The following is a 25,708-nucleotide window of genomic DNA, read 5'->3' as shown; positions in this document are numbered from 1 at the left end:
AAGAAAGGGAAGAAAGGGAAGAAAGGGAAGAAAGGGAAGAAAGGGAAGAAAGGGAAGAAAGGGAAGAAAGGGAAGAAAGGGAAGAAAGGGAAGAATACTACAAACCACTGTAATATAAATAGAGTATACTGGCTAAGCAACACACATAATGGCCTTCACTGGCATAACACACAGAGCCAAAAAGCAGCAAGTACTGTTCTCTGCTCAGTAAAGTTCTCCGAAGCCCACTACTGCTGCCCCACTAATCAGCTAAGGAGCTTCTATCAAAGGAGAAGTTCAATACTTTTCTCAAATACATCATGTGAGCACACCAATTCTAACTGCATCATGAGAAGAGAAAGACTGGATGGCTTTGTAATGCCTTTCAGTTATCCAGCAAAGATAGATGCTAGGAGCCTCAGCAAAACTGAGCTCAGGGTTTATCATTCTTGGGCACAGACTTCTGTCACCCCTCCACTTGAATTGCAGTGGGAAGCTCAGCACTTCATCCAGTAACTGATGCTGAAAGCAGCAAAAGACAGAAACAAGTCCCACTCTAAATACTAAAACACAAATTGACTCCTTTTACAAGAACTTACTGTCAGATACAGTTTAGGATAACAGTCGCTCAAGAGCAGAAAGAATGTTTGGTAATTCAGTTGGAAGATAAAAATTATTTTTCAGTTTCATACTACAGTATGCCCACAAAAACTGATGACTGTTTTTTTTTTACCTTTCTTTTACATTCATTTAATGTCTTTCTTTTGACTGTCTCACACAAAATCTGTTCCAGGTGTTTGCAAGTATTTCTTCATTATAGGTATTATTACTATTATTATGAGGTTTTAAAGGTCTTTATTCAGATCAGGTGTTACTACATATTGCTTTACTTCCCAAGTAAGGAGCCAGGCCTTTTAGCATGTCTAGGGCAACCCAGTTGTGGTGAAATCAATGGCACCATTGTAATTTACAAGCTGCTGAGAATCTGCCCCTGCTTGTTTGAACAGCAGCTTTTTTACGTCCACAAGCACATAGACATAAAAGTCTGCTGAAAGTTCAAAAGCATTTTTAATTTTTGTGCACTTCTTTTCAAACACTTCTAAAGTTATTTGGGCAGTAGAGAAAACACTTTTATCCAGCAAGGCTCCAAAGGTGTTTAACACAGTTCATTGCAGTAGTAGTGCTTAATGGGCATTTTCAGGCTGCTCCTTATCCTGCTCACAGGATCGTGAGGATCCAATTAATTAATGTCAGAAAAACACTTTGAAGATAAGAAGCACTTTCTGAGATGCTTTTCTCAAAGAACCAAGGAGCTTTTGTTTCAGCAGCCAAATTCTGGATGGAGGCATGAAATACAAACCCATACACCAGTGAATTTCAGTAGAAAACACCACAGAGAGAAGGTGAAGGAGGGCAGCCTTGCACAGCAAGAAGTTTTAATCACTGCTCTCACCTCCCCTCTGGAACTACTTACCATGCTGAATGGATTCTACGCACTACTACATACAGCTACACTGCTATTGATTATTAGTTTCAAAAGGCAGTGTCTTGAAATATTTCTGGAACATACAAATGATCTGTTAAAGCCTGGGAGCCTTCCAAGGAAGGAGAAACCTAGGCAGCTCTGCTTAAACTCATAGGCATGCATGCTAAACCTTGCACAAGATGTAAGGTCTGGCCCGTTACTGCATTTCCTCAGAAGAAGATTAGTTCTAGGATTTTTCTCATATTGATTTGAGTTCTGAGAAAGCTGGATGATAATGAAGTCAACAGACTCAAAATAAATATAACCCAACTGGACCCACCCTGTCATTCTGCTGGAGATGCGTCATGTGAATAAGGGCAAAGAAGTCCAGCAGAAAATAAACCCCTGTATATTTTGGCTTGTCCTCAGATATCAGAGCAAGGGGCAGCTGAGCTTAGATTCTGAGTGATGCCCAATTTGCCACTGTAAGTCTGGTCACATTCAATATACATACTATTGTGATTACGGATTCACAAATAGCGAACTTCTCAATTCATCTAGTGTTCAAATGCACTTTCATGACTCGCCCCTCCAGGTAATGTGATTGCACTGCTCTGAACTGCACTGGTGCAGCTTCATCTGGATTACTGTGTAAAGTTTTGGGTGCACAGCACAAAAAGGACAAAAAAAAAACCTATCAGAGAGAGTCCAAAGGAGGGCTACAAAGACTGTGAAGGGTCTGGAGGGGAAGACATATGAGAAGCAGCTGAAGTCCTTGGTTTGTTCAGCCTAGAGAAGAAAAGCAATGATCCTTAAATAAAGGATCCTTGTGGGTCTCCTCCAACCCAGGATATTCTATGATTCTAATGATAAAGTTAGTTTATCAGTTTCAGTAGTATCATCAAGGCCTCATCCCTGCAGAATGATCATGGAGTTTGGCCACAGGACCTCAACCCTGCTTCGCACTGTGTTGTTTTTCTTAGAGTCAGTATACCAGCCCCCCGTGGTTTTTGCTAACAAATAAAGTCACAGGTTACATTCTTAGGGAACTATAATGGAATGGATTATCCACCACATTCCATCCTAAAGGTTTACCTTCTCTCAAGATGTGGATGTTTCAGTAAGCTACCTCTAGTAGATATTCCATACAATTCACTCTGAGACCACAGTCACTCAAGCGTCACAATATTTAGAAGGAACTGGAGACATCACATGCAGTCTTGTTACCAAGATTAGAGCTCAAAGGGTTCTCAGGCTGCTCACTATCAATGGGGTAAGATGATTGACTCACAGTCATAGTATTTATCAAAACAGTGTTATCAGTGCTGAGCAAGGCCTTAGACAGAATGGCCAGGCCAAAGGAGGAGGTTGGGGGCGGTGGGGAGCACACTGTCACAAGACACAAGTACGCAACCTTTGGTACTACCTTCACCGATGTGTCAGTAACAGAAGCAAAATTTTGTGAAACCCAATAATTTGTACAAGGTTAGTATAACTTTTCTCATATACAACGTGCAGAATCAGTAACTGTACTTCAAATACTTAAGTACCAATTAAAAACATTAACACTACCATTAAAGATTTGCCTGAAAACCTCATTTATATGGTGTGCTTTTAAGGCTTTAAGTTAGCAGAGCAAGGACATTCACAGGACAAAAGACATCTGCTATTCTGCACCATTAGGGAGAGTAGAAAAGCAACCCTTGCAAGTGGTGAACTGACTTACCAGGAGAGAAGAAAAAGACTCAAGAGTTGTCACCTGGACATTAAAAAGCTGCTTTTCAGTAATATTTAAGGGAAAAGAGCCATGGGACAGGCTGCTTTAAACTGGATGAGGGAAGAAGAAACACAAGAAGGTGGCAGTGGATAACAGTCTGTTAAAATCTAAATCCAAATGAAATTTGACTCAAGGTATACAGTATTAAAACAATTTTAAGAACCAGGTATGTGAGAATGAAGGAGCAGCAGATGGCAACTGCTTTATGAGTAGATGCTATAGACAGTCATTATTGTTAAATCTCATTAACTTATTCTACCTATAAAGACATGATGAAAACACAAAGACACTAAATGAAAAATGCACAGTTCAGCTAAGTGAAAACATCCATGACTAATTACACCAAGTTCACCAGGAAAATCTACAGCCACCAACGCCTACACTAAATATACTCTGGAAAAACTAAAGAAAATATGAGGATCTTTTACACACTGATACAGTATTTCCTCTGTAACAGTATTCCTTTGCCTTAACTTGCACCACTCTCAGTTTTAGATTATTTTACAATCTAAGAGGTAACTTATTAACTCTTTTATACTAAGGAGAGTACTTCATAGAGCACTCATAAGCACCTGCAGAATTATGGCCGATTGCCATCTAACTATAATTCCAGGTCTAGCTGTGTTCTGATATGCTTGACTCTGGGTGGATTTCACAGGAATCCTGACCACGTTACCGCTGTTTTCTCCTTAAAAGATGTGATGAAGCCAAAGAATGAAAAATGCCTCCAGAAAAGTGTTAAATTACTATGAATTCATCTGTATTAGGAGGAACGGCAATGAAATTAAACTCAGATGCTTAAATCCCATTCCACAGTCTGCTTCTTCCTCCTGAAGTTTTAAAGAAACTCAAAGGTAGGTACAAAATTGTTCCATCTGATTTCACCTTTGCTTCAGAAGTATATGCAGTGGAGACAGTGATGCTAAGGACATGGTACACATTCTAAACTAAAAAACAACAGAGAAAAAGTGAATGTTAATATCTCCTATGTGCAACATTTCTCAGGTTAACTTTCAACTTGAGGAAAAAAAAAAAATCAATCAAAGGAATACAACTCCAGCAGGACAGGGTATCAAACAACGCAGAGTGTCATACTTGCCTGACTCTCAACAAATAGTAAATAATGTTCATGTTCCAAGGTGTATACTGAAAGCCACGTTCTTGTTTTCTGAACTGTTAAATTGCTGAAATAACTGTCTGACTGTCTGGTTTTAATTTTACAATAATATTTTGTTCTACTTTTTAGTATGCCTTTTTCAGAGATTGTTAAGTAAAGATAAAAAAAGGCAAAGAACAAAGACAAGCTGTACCCACCTAAATAGCTTGTGCAAACACTACTTCTGTTTGTTGTCCAGCCATTGTGCACGCTTCTCCCGAGGTTTTGGGTACACACGTCTCCTGACACAAGAACTGCAACAAGCTACAAGCAGCTTGGTACGAAGAGGCAAACTAAACGACCACCATCAGTACCAGGCGCAGAATTTCTGTTTTAATCTTTTCAAATTAAACTACTTGCAGTGTACTAAATAGCAAATATGTGACACTTCTAGAAATAACAGAAGGGAGAAAACACAATGGAAAAAAATCCCCTCTTTTCCCTTGTAGATGTCCAGAACCTGCCCACTGTCCAACAGCTCAGAATGGAGCCTGCATTACGAGGCACAGGGAAGAAACAGTCTGTGTCATTCATAAACAAGTGACTACTTGTGAACAACAGACAAATTTTGCAGTTTCAAAGCACGATAACTCTTCCTCTAATAAAGTTGACTTCTACTGCTTAACAGTAAACTTGGTCTGTTGCTCATTAGGACCATAAGAATGTTTTTAAAACAATACACGAAGAACTGTTTCGAACCAGAGACTCAAAAGCTTTAGGAATGGACTGTGATGTCTATTAAGAGAGATGAAGGAAATTGAGAAGAACTTAATTTCTCACTGTATCAGTAGATACAATTGGAAGAAACCGGTAAATTCTTAGGATAATGTGCTTTTTTCAATAACACTTTAAAAGTCTCGTAAATTCTAGTTATGTTAAAAACACAACAGGAAATGGTGGTGATGAAGAGCTACAAACTCTTATCAAAAACTGCTTCTTAATTAAAAAACAAAAATAAAAAATAAGACAACTAAAGAAAAGTAGTATTCATTTATAATATAAATTTAAGCTCAAATCATTTCCCCTAACTTGACCTTCCCCTGTATTAATTAATTCTGGGGAAGGAATGAAAAAGTTTTTGAAAAGAACAACAAAAAAAATCAGAGCAAGCTATCGCTCTGCATATATAGCCATCACTCGTAGCTCTGCCAGACTTAAGGAAAAATCAATCCTCCAAGTCTACTGGAATATGAACTGAAAAGAGAATGATGAAGTGTTACGGCAGAAATTCAACAGTAAACTTATAATTCTACTTATTGAAGGAATCTTTATTCTGCAGTCTGACTGAACATCTGTAGACACATTATACACTACAACACTGTTGCCTTAGGTCCTCACAAGCAATTTAGAAGAAAAATGTCAGGGCCTCTTTTTGCCAATAAAAATGTATCTCTTCCCCAAGATTTCCAAAGCCTTGCTATTACTTCTTAAAAATGTTCTTTGAGTAGACTACTACTGCTCAATGAAACAGATACTTACCTGGTGTGTTTATTAACTTGGACTTGGAGGTAGGAGTTGCCTAAATTACCCTTGGAAAAACAAGACTGACATCTAAATTAACAACCCAGAGATTCAAGTATAATTGTAATCCAATTATTAAGAAAAACAGTACTCATTATGTCCAAGCCAAACAATATGATGTTTATCTATAGATACCTAAAACAAATAATAATAATAATACCATTTTTACTATTTATCTAAGAGCTTAATTTGCAGAGTTTGGTCCGAAGGCATGTTCATTTGAAAAGGTCACTGCTTTTACTTTTTACCACTGTCTCTCTCATCACAGAATCCATCTCTGCTGACAGAGCAACCTGCTTGTCCATAACAAGTATTTGACTTAGCACTAAAACCTGATGACATTGCCCTTGAAAAACATGCTGCTACCTCATTCCTTTCTTTAAAAAGTAAAAAATCAAGACATTTAAGTCTAATAATAAGTTCCCAGAAATATCACACTTAAAATGTAAAGTATGTTCACCTCTCCTGCTCCCAATCTGCCCAATACACTCCATCTAAAGCAACCTTTCTCCACGCAATTATCTCTTGAACATATGCTCTGGTCTCTGCTCCTCACCCTAATTAAACACAGCTGTGTCACTTGAGAACTCCACAAGCTCTGCACAGGTCTGCTTCTGCATCATGGATTTTTTTTTGGCAGGGCTCTACATGCATCAGTATGACTTAACTATCAGGTAAACTTACCAGCTTCACCTGGGGCCTCCACCCACCCTCCACTCCTAAGCCTTGCTCTTGCCCTTGCTCTTAAACTTCAGTAGAACTGCAAGGCAAAATCCTTATTTCAAGTTATGTTCAGAAGTTCCCTGCTCTGTTACAGTTCCATGTGAAGAGCTTTATAGGTGCGGAGAAAACAGTTCTAGCCTCATGCTATCCCAACCACCCACTTCAACTGGCTGCATGCTGCCTAAAAGCTGTGCATTATTTTATTTGGTAGGAGTGCCAGTGTAGGTTAATGCAGGTGAATGAGATAACAGACATTAGCCTTTTAACGCAGTCTGGCTGCAGCTGGACTATTGTCCTTAGTAAATGCCTTCATTTTCATTTTTGTTTGACTGATGATCAGCAGATACTCAAGCTTTTCTGTCTCAAGGCTCCTAAACCATGTCTAGATTAGGAGTACAAGCTGGTCACCTCCACTAAGTAGCTTTCTTAAAAACATCTAATCTCACAGCAGACATTCATCTGACCTGTAATGCAGGCATGCTATCAAGTTTTTAGAATTACAGCAGTTTAATTATAATAAATACATAAAATAAAATGAGCCTTGGCCATGGTTAACTAGCTCTGTCATGGACACAAACACAAAGGAAATGTTGGGCCTGCATGACCTCTGAGTACCAACATTTTTCTGACATAAAGACTTGAAGCAATATTCAATAGAAAACAAAGACGCCGGGCAAGCTAAGAAGAAAAGGATAAAGTCTAATCTCCCTTGACTAACTTAATCACACAGTCTATAAATCAAATTTTAAACCCTCATGTATACCTTGGATTTCTTTTGGAATTTAATGCTGCAATATAAAAATATTCACTGCATATGAAGTCTCTTTATTGGATCCAACCATGAAGCCGCTAATAATGTAGAATTTCTACTGGCTGATTATTTTACTAAAAGACTTAAAAAAGGGTAAGAAACAAAAATGTTGAAACTTAGAAGTTCAAAGGGAAATGAGAAAAGCAACAGTAAAAAAAAAAAAAGATAAAAACGTTTCTTCTATAGAATCAGACAATGATGTAACAACATATTCCAACTAGATCAAGGGATGCTTAAGGAACAAAGAAAGAGGTTTCTTGCTATCCAAAAGAGAATTTTGCTCAGAATAAAATAAGATTATGGAATCAAATAATGTTTTTACAGAAATGTCTAAGACAATTGAAACCAGGTTCCCAGACATTTTTCCTTAAGTTATGTTCTGCAGCACTTGAACAGATATTTAAATAAGTAACAACCTCTCCTCTTGGCAAGAAAAAAAAGACATATGTCTTGATATGATTTGGGAATTTGTCTACAGATAGTTTATGAATTTGGACCAGTCTCATTCATTCCTTTCATGTAGCTGAGTCAGAGTACAAAAATCATTTTGAATTAAAATTTTTAAGAAGAGGACAGTATTGTGACTAACACATGATACAGCCATGACTGCAACTTTAAAAAAGAATACCCTTAGGCAAAGCAGTGTTTACTCATGGCAAGAAGACAACTGAGCATCAGATTATTATATGAAGGACTTTGATGAACCCACAAAGCGAATGATTTCCAAAGGATGCATGACATTCCAAAACTGGTCCTTCATTGGCTATCTTAGAGGTGAACAGAGTGAGAGCAGGAAGTCAGCTGCATTAAAGAGAGGAGAATCCATGTTCCAGAAGAAAAAACTTACACAAGAGACAAGGATAAAAACTGAAGCTTTAGATCTCTTACGAGGCCTGACTATAAGCCAGAGAGATTCCAACAGTGGTGAGCACTCTGACACATGGAAATATGTACAAATGTTCTATGTAAATTACTTGTACTGCCTACTCTGAGATGTAACTTTTTAAGCATTACTATTGTTAAGCTTCTAGAAGACAATGTGTTCTGCACATGGACAGCCATATCCTTAAGGATATAAACAGCATCTCAAGAAAAGAAGGCAATTAAGTACATTCATGATATGAAGGGAGAAAAGAATGGATCTATTTCATGCTTTCTAAGAAAGATAGCATGAGACTGTATTACAGCCAAATGGCAGAAAAGCCAAACCAGGTAAAAAAGGATGAAACCTACCAAAATTCAGAAGACACTGAAATATTCCAAACAGTCCAGTAAACAGAACCAAACAGAGCAACCTGATGGCTACCCATCCAGAACTGTGACACAAGGGACCACCAAACTCTTCTAACAAGCCCCTTCTATCAGAAAGCTTTTATTTTGGAAAATGGTTTTCAAAACTCACTGATCTTTCTATCTAATTAACTTTCATGTGAATAGCAGCAGAAAAGTAATACTTTTTACACAGCTGGGAAGAGCCTCTTAGTTTCCCCTGTGAAGTGAGAAAAGGAGGAATTGAAGTTTCACGCGCTGACTCTGACCGTGGAATTTTGGTGAGAGGGATCATGGAATATCTGCTTCAAAGGAACAGGCATGAATCTAAGATGGTAATGTGGATGCATTGTAGATTTCATTGCAGTGAAAATTTAAGATTAAAAACTTACCAATGACAGAGGTTAGTTACTGTTTAGTATGACAAATGTTTGAAATAAAGACTAGAAATGAAGAAAACAGTCACGAACATTGGTCAGCGGCACAACAAGTATGTACCTTAAGATGCTCAACACACGTTGTTAAAAAGAACTTAGATTATTAAGTAAGCCTTGAAGAAACTCATGCAAAACTGTGCATCAGAAACAACAAACTACTCTTTTCATGCAAACTATTTGATGGCTTGGTCACCTAACAGAAAACAAAGACAAATCTAAATATTTGAGATCTATGAAGTTCAGGTTGAGTTTGGGTAAATACAAAATCACTGATATTCAAGTCTCTTTGCTCATATCACATTTTTTTTTCATGCATTTTCTTTGAAATCTTGCATTCAAGTTCCTTGGTTTTGTCCATAACTGGAAACAGAAGTATAATCAAAACACTGCGAGAAAGACTGAAATTAAAGATTTTGGGGTCTGATGAAAAGCAGGAAATACCAAAAATCTTGCAATAGAGTCAGTTCTCCAGAGGCTTCCAGGCCAAGGGGGTTTGGAAAGTTGTATAAGCAACCAGACTGCTGGGTGCTTTACAAGCCAAACCGAGCAGCCAGCCTTTCTGAGTTTCACTATTTTGCATACTTCTCTTTATTCCTTTCCCTTCTGTTCAAAACAACCTTTCCATATTTCAAGGAAAGGAAAAAAAAACATTCCTTTAATACAGAGATTATGAAACAAGCACCTCAGTGGGACTCATTGCTGCTGGCTGTTGTTCAGATGATGTATTTGCAGGGAAGATCATCAAAGGAACAGCAGGCTTCAGCTGGTGCACTGCTGTAGTGATAAGTGCTTTTGTAAAAACACTGCTTACAAACAAATGGTAAAAAAAAAAAAAAAAAAGAACACCACTTTTGTTAAATGCTGACAGAATCAGGAAACACAGGAAATGAGAACACTATGAGCTCCAAAACTGGTCATAACTGTTGACATCAGTGAGTAGGTATGAGCCAAAAATCCTAGCCACTGGGTGCTAGAAAGAGATACTCACATGAGTAACATGGTTTGCACTTTTTTTTTTTAAATCTGCTTCTTAACATGTGAAAAAGAATACACTAGCTTTTGATAATGTATTTCTTTAGTATGTTTTAAAAATGTGCCAGAAACCTAAAGATTACTATATGGACTGTCCCATATCAGCTCACTATTTAACGAAGCCAGATGGGAAACGGTCACCTTGGAACTTACTATAATAAGATAACCATGCCAGAAATTCTGAAATGTAATTAGTTAAGCAACACCAGTATTGAAAAAATATATGGTCAGCAAAGAAAAATGTCCTAGATACATTCTGGTTCAACTACAGGTCATAGTGCTAGGTAAGACTCTTCTTCGACTTGAATTCAGTGGAGTTGAATTCATTAACACCAGGGTTGAATTTCATCCAAAGTCTTAACGACTTCAAGGGTTTTAGTAAGTGATCACCCTAGCCAAATGCTACATGTTGGCTATAATATGATGAACATTTTAGTGAAAGAATCTCTCTCTGCAGAAAATCAATTGGCAATTACGTTAAGGAAAGTAATTCAAAGGGGATGGAAAACTGAGTAGGTATGCTAGAAGAATCAAGCAACATAGTAACAAATTTCAAGTAAGAAGTGTTAGAAATACAGCTCTTGGACTTTTCTACATCTTAGTTTATTGACTCTTACCAGTTTTTAAGCCTCTTGCATTAAAAGCAAACATTTTACTCTCCTTGGTAACTTATCTTCATATGCATTATCCTCAAACACATGCTGAATTCCAGAAGTCAAATACTGTCACAACCTGCAGGTACTTCAAGTAGCACTTTATCACTCCATAAGCAAAACCCCCTTCACAGATTCAGAAGTGCTCACACTTCTTTCAGACTGCCTCCCACTCTACGACACTTAGTAGAGTGTAGAAGTGACACGTGTAGAAGTAGACCCAGCTTGAATCATTAGTCCTGTTTTTTTGTTTGTTTGTTTTTCTTCTTTTATATTCAATGACAAGATCAATGCACGATGCTGTTTTCAAAAACTGTACTTCGTAAAGGCTTTTCCAAGTGGAAGATCCAACACTCTCCCTGGCTTTGTGTCCTCCAGATGCTTCTGTAGCATCACGATAGAAAAAGCTTTTCAAAAGAGAAATTAATTCAAATTACGATTAATTCAGATGATCAGCATACCTACAACCAAGCATCCAACGTTAACTACATTAAATTATGTAAAAATTAAATGAAAAAAAAAACAACAGAATCTGCTCTGTGCATCAGATCTTTTCAAAAACTCTAACAGGACTCAGCCTTTTGAGATGCCTCAAAATTGGCATTCTATTAATAATTTACTCCAAAATTTCCTTAAGGTTCAAATTTGCTGTGCTTATTGTCAGTTTATTTAAGAAGCAATTCTTTACACCTTTTTGTCACAGTTTGGAGATAATCTCCGTTGTCTATAAAACAAAATGCCTTTGTAGTTCAGCTCCAGTGGAGAACAGGCAAGAAGACCAAGGACAAAAGGTAAAAAAAACAGTGATGCTAATCCAAATAATGCAATTACATAGCTTACAAGTAATGCATACAGTAAGCTGTAAATGTGAGAGAGATGCACTCCAACTCTGATGTATACACTAACACATATGGAGATGCACTCAATGAGTAATGTACATGGCAAAAAATACCACGCAGAAGTCCCTGTGGGGATTTCACAAGTCTATCACAATGAACATATATAACAGCTTAGCTTTTTCTTGCTGTACTTTCTAAACTTAAAAGAAAAGATGGCAACATTTGTTTCTGAATAGAAATGGATGGATGATTAACAGCTGACTGGTAGCTCTCATCGCTGATTTGAGAAAGCCACTGAGGCACGGTAATACACAAGTTTGCTGTACATATGGTAACAGAGGAAAAACAAAAAAAAAACCCTCTCCTCTGACATATTCTTCCATGTTAATTCCAAGCCTTGAAAATTCAAACACATATCCTCTCTTCTCTGTATTACTAGATAGCGTATGTTGCAGTGGTTTTGCACAGCAACCTTATTCGTATCTTCCAAAATAAAAAAGTGTAAGAATAAAAAAATTCAAATAATAATCATACAGAGCAATTCTAAAAACATGTATAATTAAGTGTAGTAATTGATCTAATTGGCACCACATGAAGAAAATCAATGGCTTTGTCATGAGCTAATACATAAAAATGTCTCATACAATTTCTTGTCACATAGCAGTGTCTCTAACAATGTTTATGTTCTAAATTCTCTGCCAGTGTTCTAATCTGCTTCTATACTTGCTGGAAATTTGAATCTTTAAAGTGATTTCAAAATATTATTTTAAGCTCAAGAGCTGTGAACAGTATTTCATCATGAGACACACTGTTTGAATGTTATCTATGCTGCAGGGGATAATGGATCAAAACATTTTTCAGAGAATCTTTTCATTGCCTCTTCAGTATCAGCCACTGTTGTTTTCACATGACTAGTTCCATACATTCGTATTCATGTTCTCACTAACATTCACAGGAACAGTACTGAAATCTCTTGGGCTTGTATTAAAAACAAACAAACAACAATATATACCTCCTATTTTAGTCACGACTACAGTATGCCAGCTTGTGGTAAGAGCAGGTGCTAGAATAGCTCGAAGTCATTCTACAGAAAGCAAGGAAAACAAATTAGTTCAGAGAACTAATCTTGCTTAATAAGTTAAATAACTTAATGCAATGAAAAACAAAATTAAAACACATTATTACATTCCATGAAGGAATGACAAAGAGCCTTACAATTAGCTATTAAATAAATGTCACTATGAAATATAAACAGTGTTCACATAAGGCACTAAATGTGAAGAGACTTGTCCAAACTCTGATGTACAAGCTTTCCCTACCATAACACCTCATACACGTGTACTGCTAATGCCGGCAGGCAGTTGGCACTGCTTGGTACTGTTTGCAGACCTGAATCTTAGTTGTACGACCCCAGATTCAGCCATCTGTTCTAGAAACAAACTGTTGCTTGAATTATAGGACATTACCTACTTCTTTCTGACTATAGGTTTGCAACACATGGTTAATGTATTTCAAAACTAATTCATTTTCAATCTCTGTACCTTTCATTCTTTTATTAAGCTAAATTTCCACTTTTACTGTTGATACTTTCATCATATGCTCTTACTGTTTAGGCTACGGACATGAGTAACCATCAGTATCTTTAAATTAGGTTCTCAACATCCACCGAACGAAAAAACACCTTCCAAATAATCATATCAGATTCATCTCATTTGGCTTCATATTTTTGTCACCCTAAAACTCAAACCCAAAGATGCTGAAATATTTATACTCAAAACCCACATTTTTTACAGCATAAGTGCTGAAACAAACTGGTCTCACGTAAGGTATTATGGTCCTACTTAACTCAATGGCAAACTTCCTATTTCAGTGTATGAGAATTTACCAGCTGATAATTACCAGTGGGATAAAAGGTATGTCTTTGTCTCTTTCCTATACAAGATTAGCATGTGAGAGAAGTGCTTTGCCAATGGAAAAGTCTCTCCAAGGTTAGCAGTCCTGCTGCACAAAGGTCTAACTGATCAGCCAAGAAGAAAATATTTAGGAAAAATATTTAGAGGAGCAAGTCATTCTGTGCATAGCTCAGGACTATCCAGCCCACAGACTTCTTTAGAGAGTTTGAATATCCATTGTAATACGTAGCCTTTGCTTCAAACTCTAAGGAAATTACTAGAGTAAACATACAGACCGATTAATACATTATGAATAGTTATTAACAGCTATTATTTAGGAAGGTTAATACCAAAACAGGACTGCTTCCCTTCCAAAACTATTTTCCTGGGGAAAAGTAATAGTTCACTGAAAATAGCATACGCCACTAGATGTACAAGAAACCTATGATGTGGTAGATTCTGTAAAATGTCAGTTGAAAAGGTACATGAAATAGGCTGTTTCAGTGGTTGTTCAAACATATTTCCATCATATTCAGCATCATCACTAAGACTATACTTTTTATGAGGTCACAGGTTTTGCTACAATGAGCAATGGATTATGCCTCAGAAATTTGCAAAAGCAGTGTGGAGAAGCTTTCAGATGTTTGGAGGACTCAGCTGAACGCGAAACTCTTTCAGTAAGAAGCATCACATTTTTGCCTGCTTTTTCCAGCACCACCAGACTGTACAGAAATCTCAAACGCCTCCTTGTGAAAATACACTTTCCTGGCTGCTTGTTTGCTTAGTACCTTGAAAATCAGTGAAGACATACAGAGCTGTGTAAAAATTGTTTAATGAAATCACATGGAACTCAGATGGTCTCCTGAAGAGACGATCAGAATAACTCAGGTTCCCAGAACAACCTGCTGACATGTTTGAAAAAAAAATTAAGGGACCTCAAGCTGATTCGTGATTTTGCATTGAAGAAACTATGAAATGGAAAAAGTGAAGGCAAAAACAAACTCAGCTAAGCTTATATTCCTCACAACAAGAATGTTGCTCCCAAGCAACTCTGATGGCTGCAGTTGGACTATGTCAGAACCTGAAACTTCAGTTTTGCAAAGTACTCCAGAACATGCTTAAAGAAATGGCTGCTGGGTTGTTATTGGTTGTGGTCTTTTTTTGCTACTGCAGCATATGGAAAAGTTAGAAACTATTTACCATTTTTACGATTCAAGACTCGTGCCTACTACAATAAATATTGACAAACCAATAAATATCAGATGTGAGTTTTCAAGCTTCCCAGCTCTACCAGGGTTATGTGTTGTATAAAGCCCTCAATGCCTAAATTTTAAATGCTTTGACATCAGTGAGAAATTTGTGTCCACTAACAGACCAAAAAAACCCAATTTCCCAGTTACCATTTTGCTTGTACACTGCATTGCTTGGTGAAGCTTTTTCTAGTTTCAGTTTTCTGATCTACTAGAACATATTCATTTCTGTCCTGGAGCAACTACACCTGCCTCAATAAGCCAAGTTTATAGTGTTACAGCATAAGCAGACAGGCTGGAGGCCTTCTAGATGGAACAACAGCCTCAGGAATTCAGAACAGGGGAGGGAGTTGGTAAATTTTGCAGACTAGGTCTGTACCAGCAGCTTTAAAATGAAACACATGTAATGAATAAAAAAGGAGAAAAAAAGCTGATGGCATAAACAAAGAGCTCAGGGGATAAGCGTAGCATGGGAAAGAAAAACCCTGCAACTTTCCCATACATGCCAACAGTCTTGATTATTTTTAAGCAAACGTTACTATTTCTCTGTTCTGCCAATTCCAAAAATGTACATGAGGCTCAGAACATTTTTATATAGCTAAGGGAACTTTTCTGTCTGCTGTTTTCAGATACTGACATGTAAATCTTCTGATAAATTATATTCAGTTTCATAATTTTATAGATTAGTAGTGTAGTGACCTTCACTGACATGCAAAGTAAACCACATTCTCATCCATTTGCTAGTGAATATACAGTATCTATAGAAGCTCTTCAGACAGAATAATCGTTTACTTCCTTCATCACATGAGTTAGTGTTGATGGATACTATCCAAACCGTTCTTACGAAAAAATTAACACTGCTGTATACAGGTTAATCTGTATCAAAAACATGTTTGAATAAAATCAGGACAAATCACTTCACAAGTGGTCCCAAACTGTTGATATTTGTGGACTTACAGCTTATATTATTTCTTCACTTTTGAAGAGTCAGATTTTCTCCAAAATTATGGAGATGATATTGCAGTACACTCTGCTCCCCACCATAAACTCCCATCTACAGGCAGATGTTTCTGTAAAACCAGTTACAGCTTCAACAGAAATTGAAGAGAAGACATGAAGATTCAGTAGCGAGCACTTTCCTTTCTTGGACTTGCGCAGCTTGTGTTGTAGCTGAGAAGGTTAACAGCCAGAAGTGAGATAAAGTGGCTGTCAAACAGAGTACTGGGATTTTAAACTTCCAGTACATCTGGATAGCTCTAGTGATAAAGACACTGAGCTGGCAATCAAGGTCTCCTGTAGTAACCATTTTTATTATTTACTCTGGTAAATCTTTTCTCTCCAGACCTCTCTCAGCAAAATTGGCTCCCAAACAGAAGCACACACGTAAACAAACTAAGACCTTTGTAACCTGGAAACAGGTTTTTAAACAGTAAAAATCACAGTTCACAAAGGCATACAAGACAGGTACACATCCGCAGAATATTTCACATAATTTCTTATTTGCAGCATGTATGCACCTCAAGAATATATCTCCGGATACTATGATGTTGATAAATATATTCCAGGATCCGCTATAGTTTTGAATTAAGGACCTTCTTCAGAATAAATAACTACATAAATGACCTGTATTCTGAGAATATCACCGAATACCACTTTATCTTGATGCAAGTTTGGTATACTTTTCACATTAAAAGAACTTACATTCTTAAGCAATCAGAAGACGTGTTTTTTTTTTTTTTCTCCTCTAGAAAGCTTGACATATTTTACATAAACAAGCATGTTCCATTGCTGGATTCTTGTACATACAGGCTAGGTTAAAAACATAGGGAGCATAAGCACAACAGTGGATTAACTGATAGGAAACGCCAAAACCATATCACACAGACAGGGAAACAGAGGGTCACAGATCTACAGGGTCTGTCCTACAAGATCAAGACAGAATTACACATTGTCAGTTAATTCTGAGCAAAATGCCTGTTTAATTGTCTTTTCATTTTCTGACATCTATTTCACGCTGCTTAGATGGCTCTCCACCCAGTTACACTAGCACACAAAAAATATTTTATTCACTGAGATACAACTTACCCAAATAGTTGTTGCTCTTTGACATCTCAGTGATGTTAATTTTAGTAGCTCCTTCAGGAATTTCCACTATCTTGTGATAGCCGAGATTTGTTAACGTATGTTTGAAAACTCCAGAAACAACCTTGCAAGCAGTGTTGTCCCCTCCGCATATTCCACACTTGTCAATCACCTTGTCTGAACCCAGATAGTCGTCACAGCCAATGCTCTGCAAAATAAAATAAGATTTCTTCTTCTAACATCTTACAACTGCAGACATCAAACACAACAACTAAGGACAGTACAACTTTCAAAGAACACTAAGTCCTGAAAAGATTTTGCAGGTTATTATTTCAGCAATTTCTGCCCTTGTTCTTCTGTGTGCAAAAAAGCAATAAAAAACAGAGTGTTCACAGACATGGGGAATTCAAGTTAGCCTTCAGCTTTTGTATGTTACCAAAAATACAAGAACACACTAAAGATCACTGATCCATTTATCTTTGCTGATTACACCACCATACCAAGAATTTCTTAACCATGCAGCTTCTGTAGCTGCTCGTCAGGAAAGAGATCAAGCAGAGCTGTGACTCTGTTATGATGCAGTAGATCCACTTTTTACACAAGTAGATCCACTTTACATATAGTGTTGTCTTCCCTTCCTCAAAAAATTAGTACTGAGACTACTCTCAACAAATGAGGTTCCTATAAAGACTTTATACTGTGTCAAGACAGTATAGAAACTACCTTCCCATTCACTGACTAAAGAGTGGCACAATCTAATGCTCAACAAACCCACTAACACCCAGTTGGACAGAACATCTAAAGAAGTCACATTAAATAATGTAAATTAAAGGCTTTAAAAAAAAAATTCTCAAACCAGAAAAACTTATACTTTAAAAGTATACATATTGTAGAGAAAACCCCCTTTTAGTATAAACATTTCTATTTATTATATAGCTGTGCTGTATTTAAAAATTGTAAATATCACTTATCAGGTACACTTATCATCTACCTGTATGATTAAACATCTATTGGAAATAATGGATTGGGGCACATGCACGAAGAACTTCTCTTTTCCATTCAGATAAGAATGTAAAAATACTTGAGCAAGTAGAACAGAAGGTTATCACTTCTCTTCTATTTACATGAAATGTAATAATCTGATGGAAAATATTCAATAACTGATAGAGCATTGCTCTATTATTTCAAATTCCCAACAATACTTACAAATATTTGTTAAAATAAAAACAGGTTCATCATTGTTTTATGGTCTTTCCTGTAAGCAATCAGCCAAGTAAAAAAGAGAAGAAAAAGAGATTTTTGATACCACCAAGATACAACACAGGGAGTTTCTTGAGCCTTGAAATCACTGTATTTCTTTCCAATTCCCAACACTAACGCTTGGCCCTTGCTGCGAGAAATGTTCTAAACTGAAAGCCAGAGTCTGCTCACTTCCAACATAAATATTTAACACCCAACACGTTTTTTATGACTGTCCAAGAAATACAGATAAAGCCATCTAAGTCATCACTGCCAGGATCATATGGAGCTTGACAATTATGCTTGTCATGAAGCAAGAGTAAGAAGATGATTCCCAAGCACTATGTTTCATGGCAGGAAAACCTGATAACTGAGTGCCTAATTTATCCTACTAAATCTACTGTAAGCAGATTATGATGATTTCAAAGAGATTTTGAATTTAGAGAGAAACATCCGATTTAACATCTTGCATTTGCCTTGCACAGCAGAAATAATAAGACCACATATGAGTGTAATTTCTGTGTTTTGCCTTAAAATGCATTTTACTTATTAACAAAGCAATATGTTTAAACACAGGAATTACCACTCTAACTATACCACATCGTGCAGTATAATTTCAGACTTGCTAAAACAATCCAAAAAATGTGATTTTTTAAGATTTAATTTAAGATGCTGTCACGGTTTTACGATTTTTGGTTATTGGTATTCCACATCATAACATCATGTAGTGTATGTACCTGGTTCTCAGAAGAGAAGGACTACTACCCAGGGTACTTTGCTCCTCTGTTACCATTTCCGGCCAGAGGGAAAAGATAAAAACTTGCAGATCATGAGACCTCGTCCCTTCTCTTTCCGCTCATCTCTCGTCCTGGCAGCACCTCGCTCTCCAGCCGTCTTATCGTCGGTAGTAGAGTAAGGCCTACCTTGACTTTGGACATTCTCTCTCGCTGTATTGGATTTATCAGCTTAAACTGTAATTATATTGTGTTATAATGTGTTGTTTTGCATTCCGATATCTTATTTAGTAAATTAGTTTTTTTCTCCTCAGATTGTTGCCGCTGTTTTTGCTCCCAGGCCCATTTCATTACCCTTTTTCCCTTTTCCCTTTTCTCGGGGCGTGGGTCTGTGGGTCCGGAACCAGGCCGAACGCCCGTAAACTGTTGACAGATGCCATTCTGAACAACTGGTTAATGTCTACACTCATTCTCCTGGTATTTTCTTAAGAATACATACACTTTCTCCACTATACAGTCTTTGGATGGAAATCTAATAAAGCATCAACCTATGCTATCCAGTGACTTTCAGGAAACTTCTACTGCCAGCAAGTTGTTTTATGGAGGAAATCCCTTCAAATATGAGGTGCTATTCAATATGAATTGCTAGCATAAATGTTTAATGGTATTCTGCATTACTACTGAGTCCCATAAAGGTTAATATAATTTTCTTCCTTTTAGCAAATAGAATAGAGAAAAATGTGTGATACATGCTGAGAGCATAATGCAGAACTACCATGGGGCACCACAAACAGAACTAGTTTTGGCAGAAACAACGCAACCACTCAGTACAAATGCGATTCCTTTGTAGGGAATAAATATCAAACCTATTTTAAACAAACACAGCATTCTAAGTTAAGTATTAATGAATGTACAAAACAGCTGTCATTCTTCAGCTGCACAACTTGGAACTGTTGTCATGCAGCACAAAAAGTGCCTATATTTAAATGCTCTTTCAGAGAAAATGTCCAATAAAGATACAAAGAATGAATTACTGGAAACAAGAACCTAATAATTTGAGACCAGTAACTGACAATGAGGAAACAAATACTGAACCATATTTAATAAAGATATAAATACACCATATGCAATATGCAGAGTGCACTCAAGATACATATTCTACCTACCAGCAGATAGTGTACCTAGCAGCAAATCATGGTTTTAAAAACAAAAACTAAAAAACTACCAAGATGGTCTGCTGAGACTTTTGTGCTTTAAATTATTACACAGATTTCTAAAGAACTGGCCAGTAAAAACTAATACAATCTGGAAAACCTTGAGATTCACTCAATATGGTTTAGGCAGGCATATAAAAATGACTGTGTACTCTCTTCTATCCACAGATCTGGCAATGCTACATATAGCAAGTCCATGTCCCACATGTTCTATGGGAATCTCCCACTCTAACTGTAAAAACCATAGATTTCTACCAATCACTGGTCAAAAGATACTGGATCAGACACCCATCACTGGTCCAGAACTCAATACTTTGTACATCCTGGGCCTTGGTTCAGAGTTAATGTTGATAAGATGAAGAAACACCTTTCTGGCAAGCTGATTCTGTTTTCTTTCTGCATCTAAACAGATTCTTGAAGCTATTCAGAGATTTGGAATGGTAACAGTCATCCTGGCAAAACAAGGCTGGTAAGCAGAATTAAACCAAATAAACTAAAAATGTAGAATCGGTGCAACTGTACTGAACAGATAATGTTTGTTTGTTTTTCCTGAGTCCAAATTTAAGAAATATCACCTTACTGCTTGGCAAGCATACAATCATATAAAAACATAAACCAACCCAACATGTACGCTCTCTCAGGTTGTGGTATTCATGCATTCATTACATTGAAACAAAGATGTATGCAACAAACAAAAATCCTCTTATCACATTGCTTAATACATTGTGATACCTCAAGAAAAAATGATGCAAAGAAGTGTTATCAACTGGAATCCCCTGAGAGTATTCCTTCCAACATTTGCTGAGAGAACACAAATTGGTCTTAACCATTTCAACAGATATAAAGAAGTTCTGCAAGATAAGCAGATGGGTATGAAATATCAGAGAGTCTCTTTGCTCAACTTTGAAACGCAAGGTGGGTGCCAAAGACACTAGTACCCAACTTATAGAGTATAGGTGAGAGACCTGCTTAAACAGTGTACATTATTAATAAATTCCAGTTCTACAAATTACGGAGGGTACTACTGATTACATTTCATATGTTACTGTGCTACGAAGCATAGGCTTCATGAGAGCCATCATATCTGCCATTCAGCTCAAGCAATACTGCATCTCCCCCAGCTTGCTGACATTGAGCTGTCAAAAAAATGAATTCTTCCAATTGTAATATGAAAGAAATAGAACTATTGAGATTAATTATTACCACTGTCGTGATTTCTGGGAGTTAACTACAAAAATGATTCCATCTACAGAATTAACTCAGAAAAAAACAGATGATCTTATAAGGTTAAGATCATTACAAGGACTCTCAGCATTTTACAAAATTTTTATTTAGCTTCATACTAGCATTCAGATAATGAAACTGAGACATTGTCATTATTTTGCTTTTTATGTTTTTTGAGCTTCTTAGGTCCATGAAAAGAGTTGAATCTTTAAGAAATCCTGTGTTTTGTTTCAGAAATGATTCATGCTCTGGATTCCACACCTGCTGCTTATTCCGTCATTATTATTTGTTGTCAGTGAGATTAAGTCTTACAAACAGCACTGAACAGCAATTCCAACGCAAGTGTAGTATCTGTGTATGACTCAGTTGTCACACTTCTTATTCCTTCTCCTAGAAATTATTCCTTTCCCATCAGTCTCCAAGATGGTTTACAGGGTTATTTTGGCTAGTACGGAACAAGAAATACGGTATACCTTTCAGCCCTTGGTCTACTGTTACTTTATTCCACCAAATGAAGCATTTAGAGAACAGACTTATACACTATCACATAAGAAATTTTCACACGAAATTATGCTAGTAATTAGTACTGCACTTTTAAAGTTCTGGTTGTTGCATGGCACTATATAACAATTTAGTGCTTTGCTTACTCCCAGCTTAATTTAGAAGTTGTCAGAGAAACTCAAGTTCCAGTGAAGCACAGCTATGTCAGCAGAAACTCCCTCTTCTGAGTTTTTCTCTCTTGGTTTTCCTCTCAAGCAAGACCTTCAGGGTCCCTACACATGCCTAATCAAAGTCCATAGGAGAAAACATTTCTACACATATCTAGTCCCTCCTTCCAAAAGAAATGAAATTAACTATGGACTCTGAGAACAATGAAAGAGAAAAGTAAGTGTAAAACAGGAGGAAGCATTACAAATGCTTGTCAAATTAGTTTCATTTGGCTTCTCTCTAAACTCTAAAAATTCTCCCGAACATGCTCATTCAGATCAATCAAAAATGCTTATTCAAGCACAAAGAAATTATTCCCAAAATGTACAATCAAACCAAAGCTAAAAGTCACAATGTTCTAATAGCTAGTAATAGCTAGTAGCAAGTAATAGCTAGTAGAAGAACATGTGATGATGAATATAAATCTCTAACTTACACAAAAAAAACTACCAATACTTTCTGGGAAGCATTCCTTCCAGTATTTAAAGTTAGGAATATCCTATAGAGATTTCAACTGAAGTTCACTGAAATCTGTTCTGAGTGTTTGCAGCTGAAAGAGGCCCTAGGCAAAGCAGACATCTAATGCATAAGCTTCTCTTCTCTGTGCTCACTTCTGGTATTACCGATCTTGCCACTTTTTACGCTAAAAGTTAGAGCTTGTTTCTCACTACGTTCTGAAATACTGATTTAGTCTTAGCCATTCCCTTCTACCATTATCACCCCTCTCCCTGCCGTTGGTGCTCCATCAGGTACTATCATTTTTTGAGAAGATGATGATTCATCAGCATTTTTTTCTTTTTCTTTTTTTTTTCTTTTATTCTTTTGGCTGTGAACATATGCTTTATTTCAAATGGATACAGAGCACAGGCAGATCTAGTTACCCCAGCTCAGTAATGTTTTTGAACATGTGCATGGTCATTTGTGATTACAGAAAATAGACAAATTCCACCACTCAAACTGACTGCAATCGGATGGGGAAAAGAGGAGGAAGACTAAGAAGGAAAATACAGATAAAAGCCCAGATATGGGCTAATGGAACTGCAGTTTCTTCTTTGCAAAAAGAGTTCACCCTAATATTTGTTCAACTACAAGTGAAGCAGACAACACAACTTTATTCTGACTTCCTAGAGTGCAACTACAGTAGTACTTTTAAAACCAGAAAGATTTTGCTCCTTTCCATTGTGCTTTTTAAGTCCTAAACTTAAATGTTTCAGCAGATTATTGCAACTTAGCATAAATCAATTTACTTTTCCTATACATACTATGTCTTTCGTACTTCTCATTCAAGAGAGAAAAGGCATTTATTGTCTTGTTAAATCTTCATTCTAATTCCTAGTTAACAGCATTTTGGTATTATTTAGAGGTGTTGCAATGTTTTAAATAGACATTATTTGGAAAGCCTAAAATAAAGGAAACTGCCATTTCTGAATTCAACAGTTCTGTAGTTTTCAATGTCTATTCTTCCATGATCCTAGGAACATCTACTGCAAAGCTTTTATTGCATTGTCATGATCGAATTTTATTGATTTGCTTTTGGAGATTTTGATTCTTGTGTTCACTCATACCTATGAGCCAATTCTGAGAACCAAGCTTAGTTCATTTTAACAGAGAGCTCTACTTTACATACAAGCTGAATGCCAAAATGTTGTGTGCGCTCAGTATTCAAATCTGAAACCCACATCTGTGACCTAACCGACACAAGACAGCCCTATGTATTTTCTGAGACATTCATTTGCGGGCAGTGAGACTGTCAGTTGGAATTTAAAAGCCTTTGGGCAGAAGCATGACAGAAGAGCTGTTAAAAGAAAAAAAAGAAGTGTATACATGTAACACAGTACAAACTGCTGATAATTAAAAATTACAAGTGTTATTTCATGGTATTGCATAAATCCCTGCTAACAAGCCACACTCACATTGGGAAACTCGGGATCACAATGTAAAGAGCTTGCCAAATTATCAGACATCTGGGATCTCACTCTTATGGCATTACACAGAAGTCTTAACTCAGAAGAAGATACCAGAAAACATAGTAGTCTCCTCATTACAGATTTAGAAAGTACTCTGTCCTTTCCCTTTTGAGGGATTCCTTGCTTTTACTCCTCAGTCCTTAAATAAATGCCTCTTTCACCTTTCTATCCAAAAAACAGGCAGGGAATAAGTCAGCCATAGCATAAAATCTGAGACACAGCTCAAAACTTTGGTATTTCATTTTCTCACCAGCATTCAGCAACAGTCAGCACAAAGATGATGTATTGCCTTCATATAAAATGTCTCACTTAGTGACCACTGTCTAGACACATGCAGCTCAGTGACTGTAGTGAGTTGCACAGCCACTACTAGATAGGCAGGGGCTTTGAAAGGATTAATAATTTTCTTCTGAATCTCTTCTAGTCTCCCTACCCCCAGTTTTATAACAATAAAGCACTCACATCAACAGTCCAGGCTTTATTTCTGGTAGGTGGTCAGATATTTCCAAGTTTATCCAACCATATCTACTTTGTGCAAAAATGTACTTGTATTCAATAGTTGCTCTTGATCAAAATCCTACTGAAATCAGTGGAAAGGCTCCCTTTGAAATCAGTGTGAGTTGGACCTAGGAATACATGTGAAAGGGAGCACCAGGTCTAATATCCAGTGAACTGCCATCTACAAGAGATACTAGAATAAATATAATTTACTGTTCCCAATTCACCAGGAGTAGCTTGCTGAAATGTCAGTTTACCTCAAGGCCTTTGCTAAGTGTGGAGAATTTTCAAATTAAAGTTGTGAGATTTATTGTACCACAAAAGCGCAGTGATTAATGGGCTTTCAGAGCCCTTGCACCTCAGACAGTAACTCAAGAGGCCCCCATGGGGACTACTCTTCGCCAGTATCTCATCTTACAAAGGTCCTAAACTCTGAAGAATTGTAATGTTTTTCATTTACTCCGCTGGTTTATGATTCTATTCCTTAGGCTTCAAATTCCACCTCAAATTAAGGAAGTCTCAGCTCACCAGGACAACTACAAAATGATAGACCACACAAAGAAAAAAAACATTATGCTAATAGTGAGCACCTTTCTCACTTGGTGATGCTTCACAGATACCTTACTCTTTTAAACTTCTGCCATAGGAATTGATCACTTTATCAGTCCCAACCTATTTCACAGGTGTAGTCATCTCAATGCTAAATTCACGCTTACAAACATTTTTGCTAACTTTTTAGAAAAGTATTTAATGCGTCAATATTTCTGTCTATAAGCAAGATTTTCTTCTGTCTTTGATAAGAGTCTCCAAGCTGTAAATGTTCGGATTTCTGGGAGTCCTCTTCTGTGCTAGTTCCCCCACTAAGAAAATGCCCTCAAAGCTTTTAAGAACCACGCATACGTTCCTGTATCACAGATTAACCATATCTTCCCTGGTTTGCCTGAGAAGTTTTCACATGTATTTTTAGTAATGATATTTGGTCCTGTTCTGTCTTGAACGTGACTGTAGAAACTAAGAAAAACTGCCAGTACTCTGCCTATCACCACAACTCAGTTTCACTGCAATCAGAAACTGGAAAATTGGGTAAATAATTAAGTTGAGAAAAGTGTTAGGAAACCAAACATGAAGGACAACTGACCAGTGAAGTAGAAAGCAAAACCAGAATGTCTTCTGGTTCATTTCAGCTTTCCAGTCTAGGCCTGAAGCAGATTAGGATTAGTTCCAGTTAAAGCCAACAT

General features: G+C 37.0%; 1 protein-coding gene across 5 annotated transcripts in view; it reads right to left on the bottom strand.

Moving 5' to 3' along the window:
- Positions 1 to 25,708, bottom strand: part of THSD4 (thrombospondin type 1 domain containing 4) — a 296,831-nt gene that overhangs the window by 43,590 nt on the left and 227,533 nt on the right. For all 5 annotated transcript variants that reach the window (XM_021407464.1, XM_021407463.1, XM_021407462.1 and 2 more), the window contains one exon: positions 16,890 to 17,094. In XM_021407464.1, coding sequence (XP_021263139.1) covers positions 16,890 to 17,094 — 205 coding nt within the window. The remainder of the gene's footprint in view (positions 1 to 16,889; positions 17,095 to 25,708) is intronic.

The sequence above is a fragment of the Numida meleagris genome, chromosome 9 (genome assembly GCF_002078875.1).
Source record: "Numida meleagris isolate 19003 breed g44 Domestic line chromosome 9, NumMel1.0, whole genome shotgun sequence".
NCBI lineage: Eukaryota > Metazoa > Chordata > Aves > Galliformes > Numididae > Numida > Numida meleagris.
Note: the sequence above shows the minus strand (reverse complement) of the source record. Positions and strands in the feature narration are given on the sequence as shown.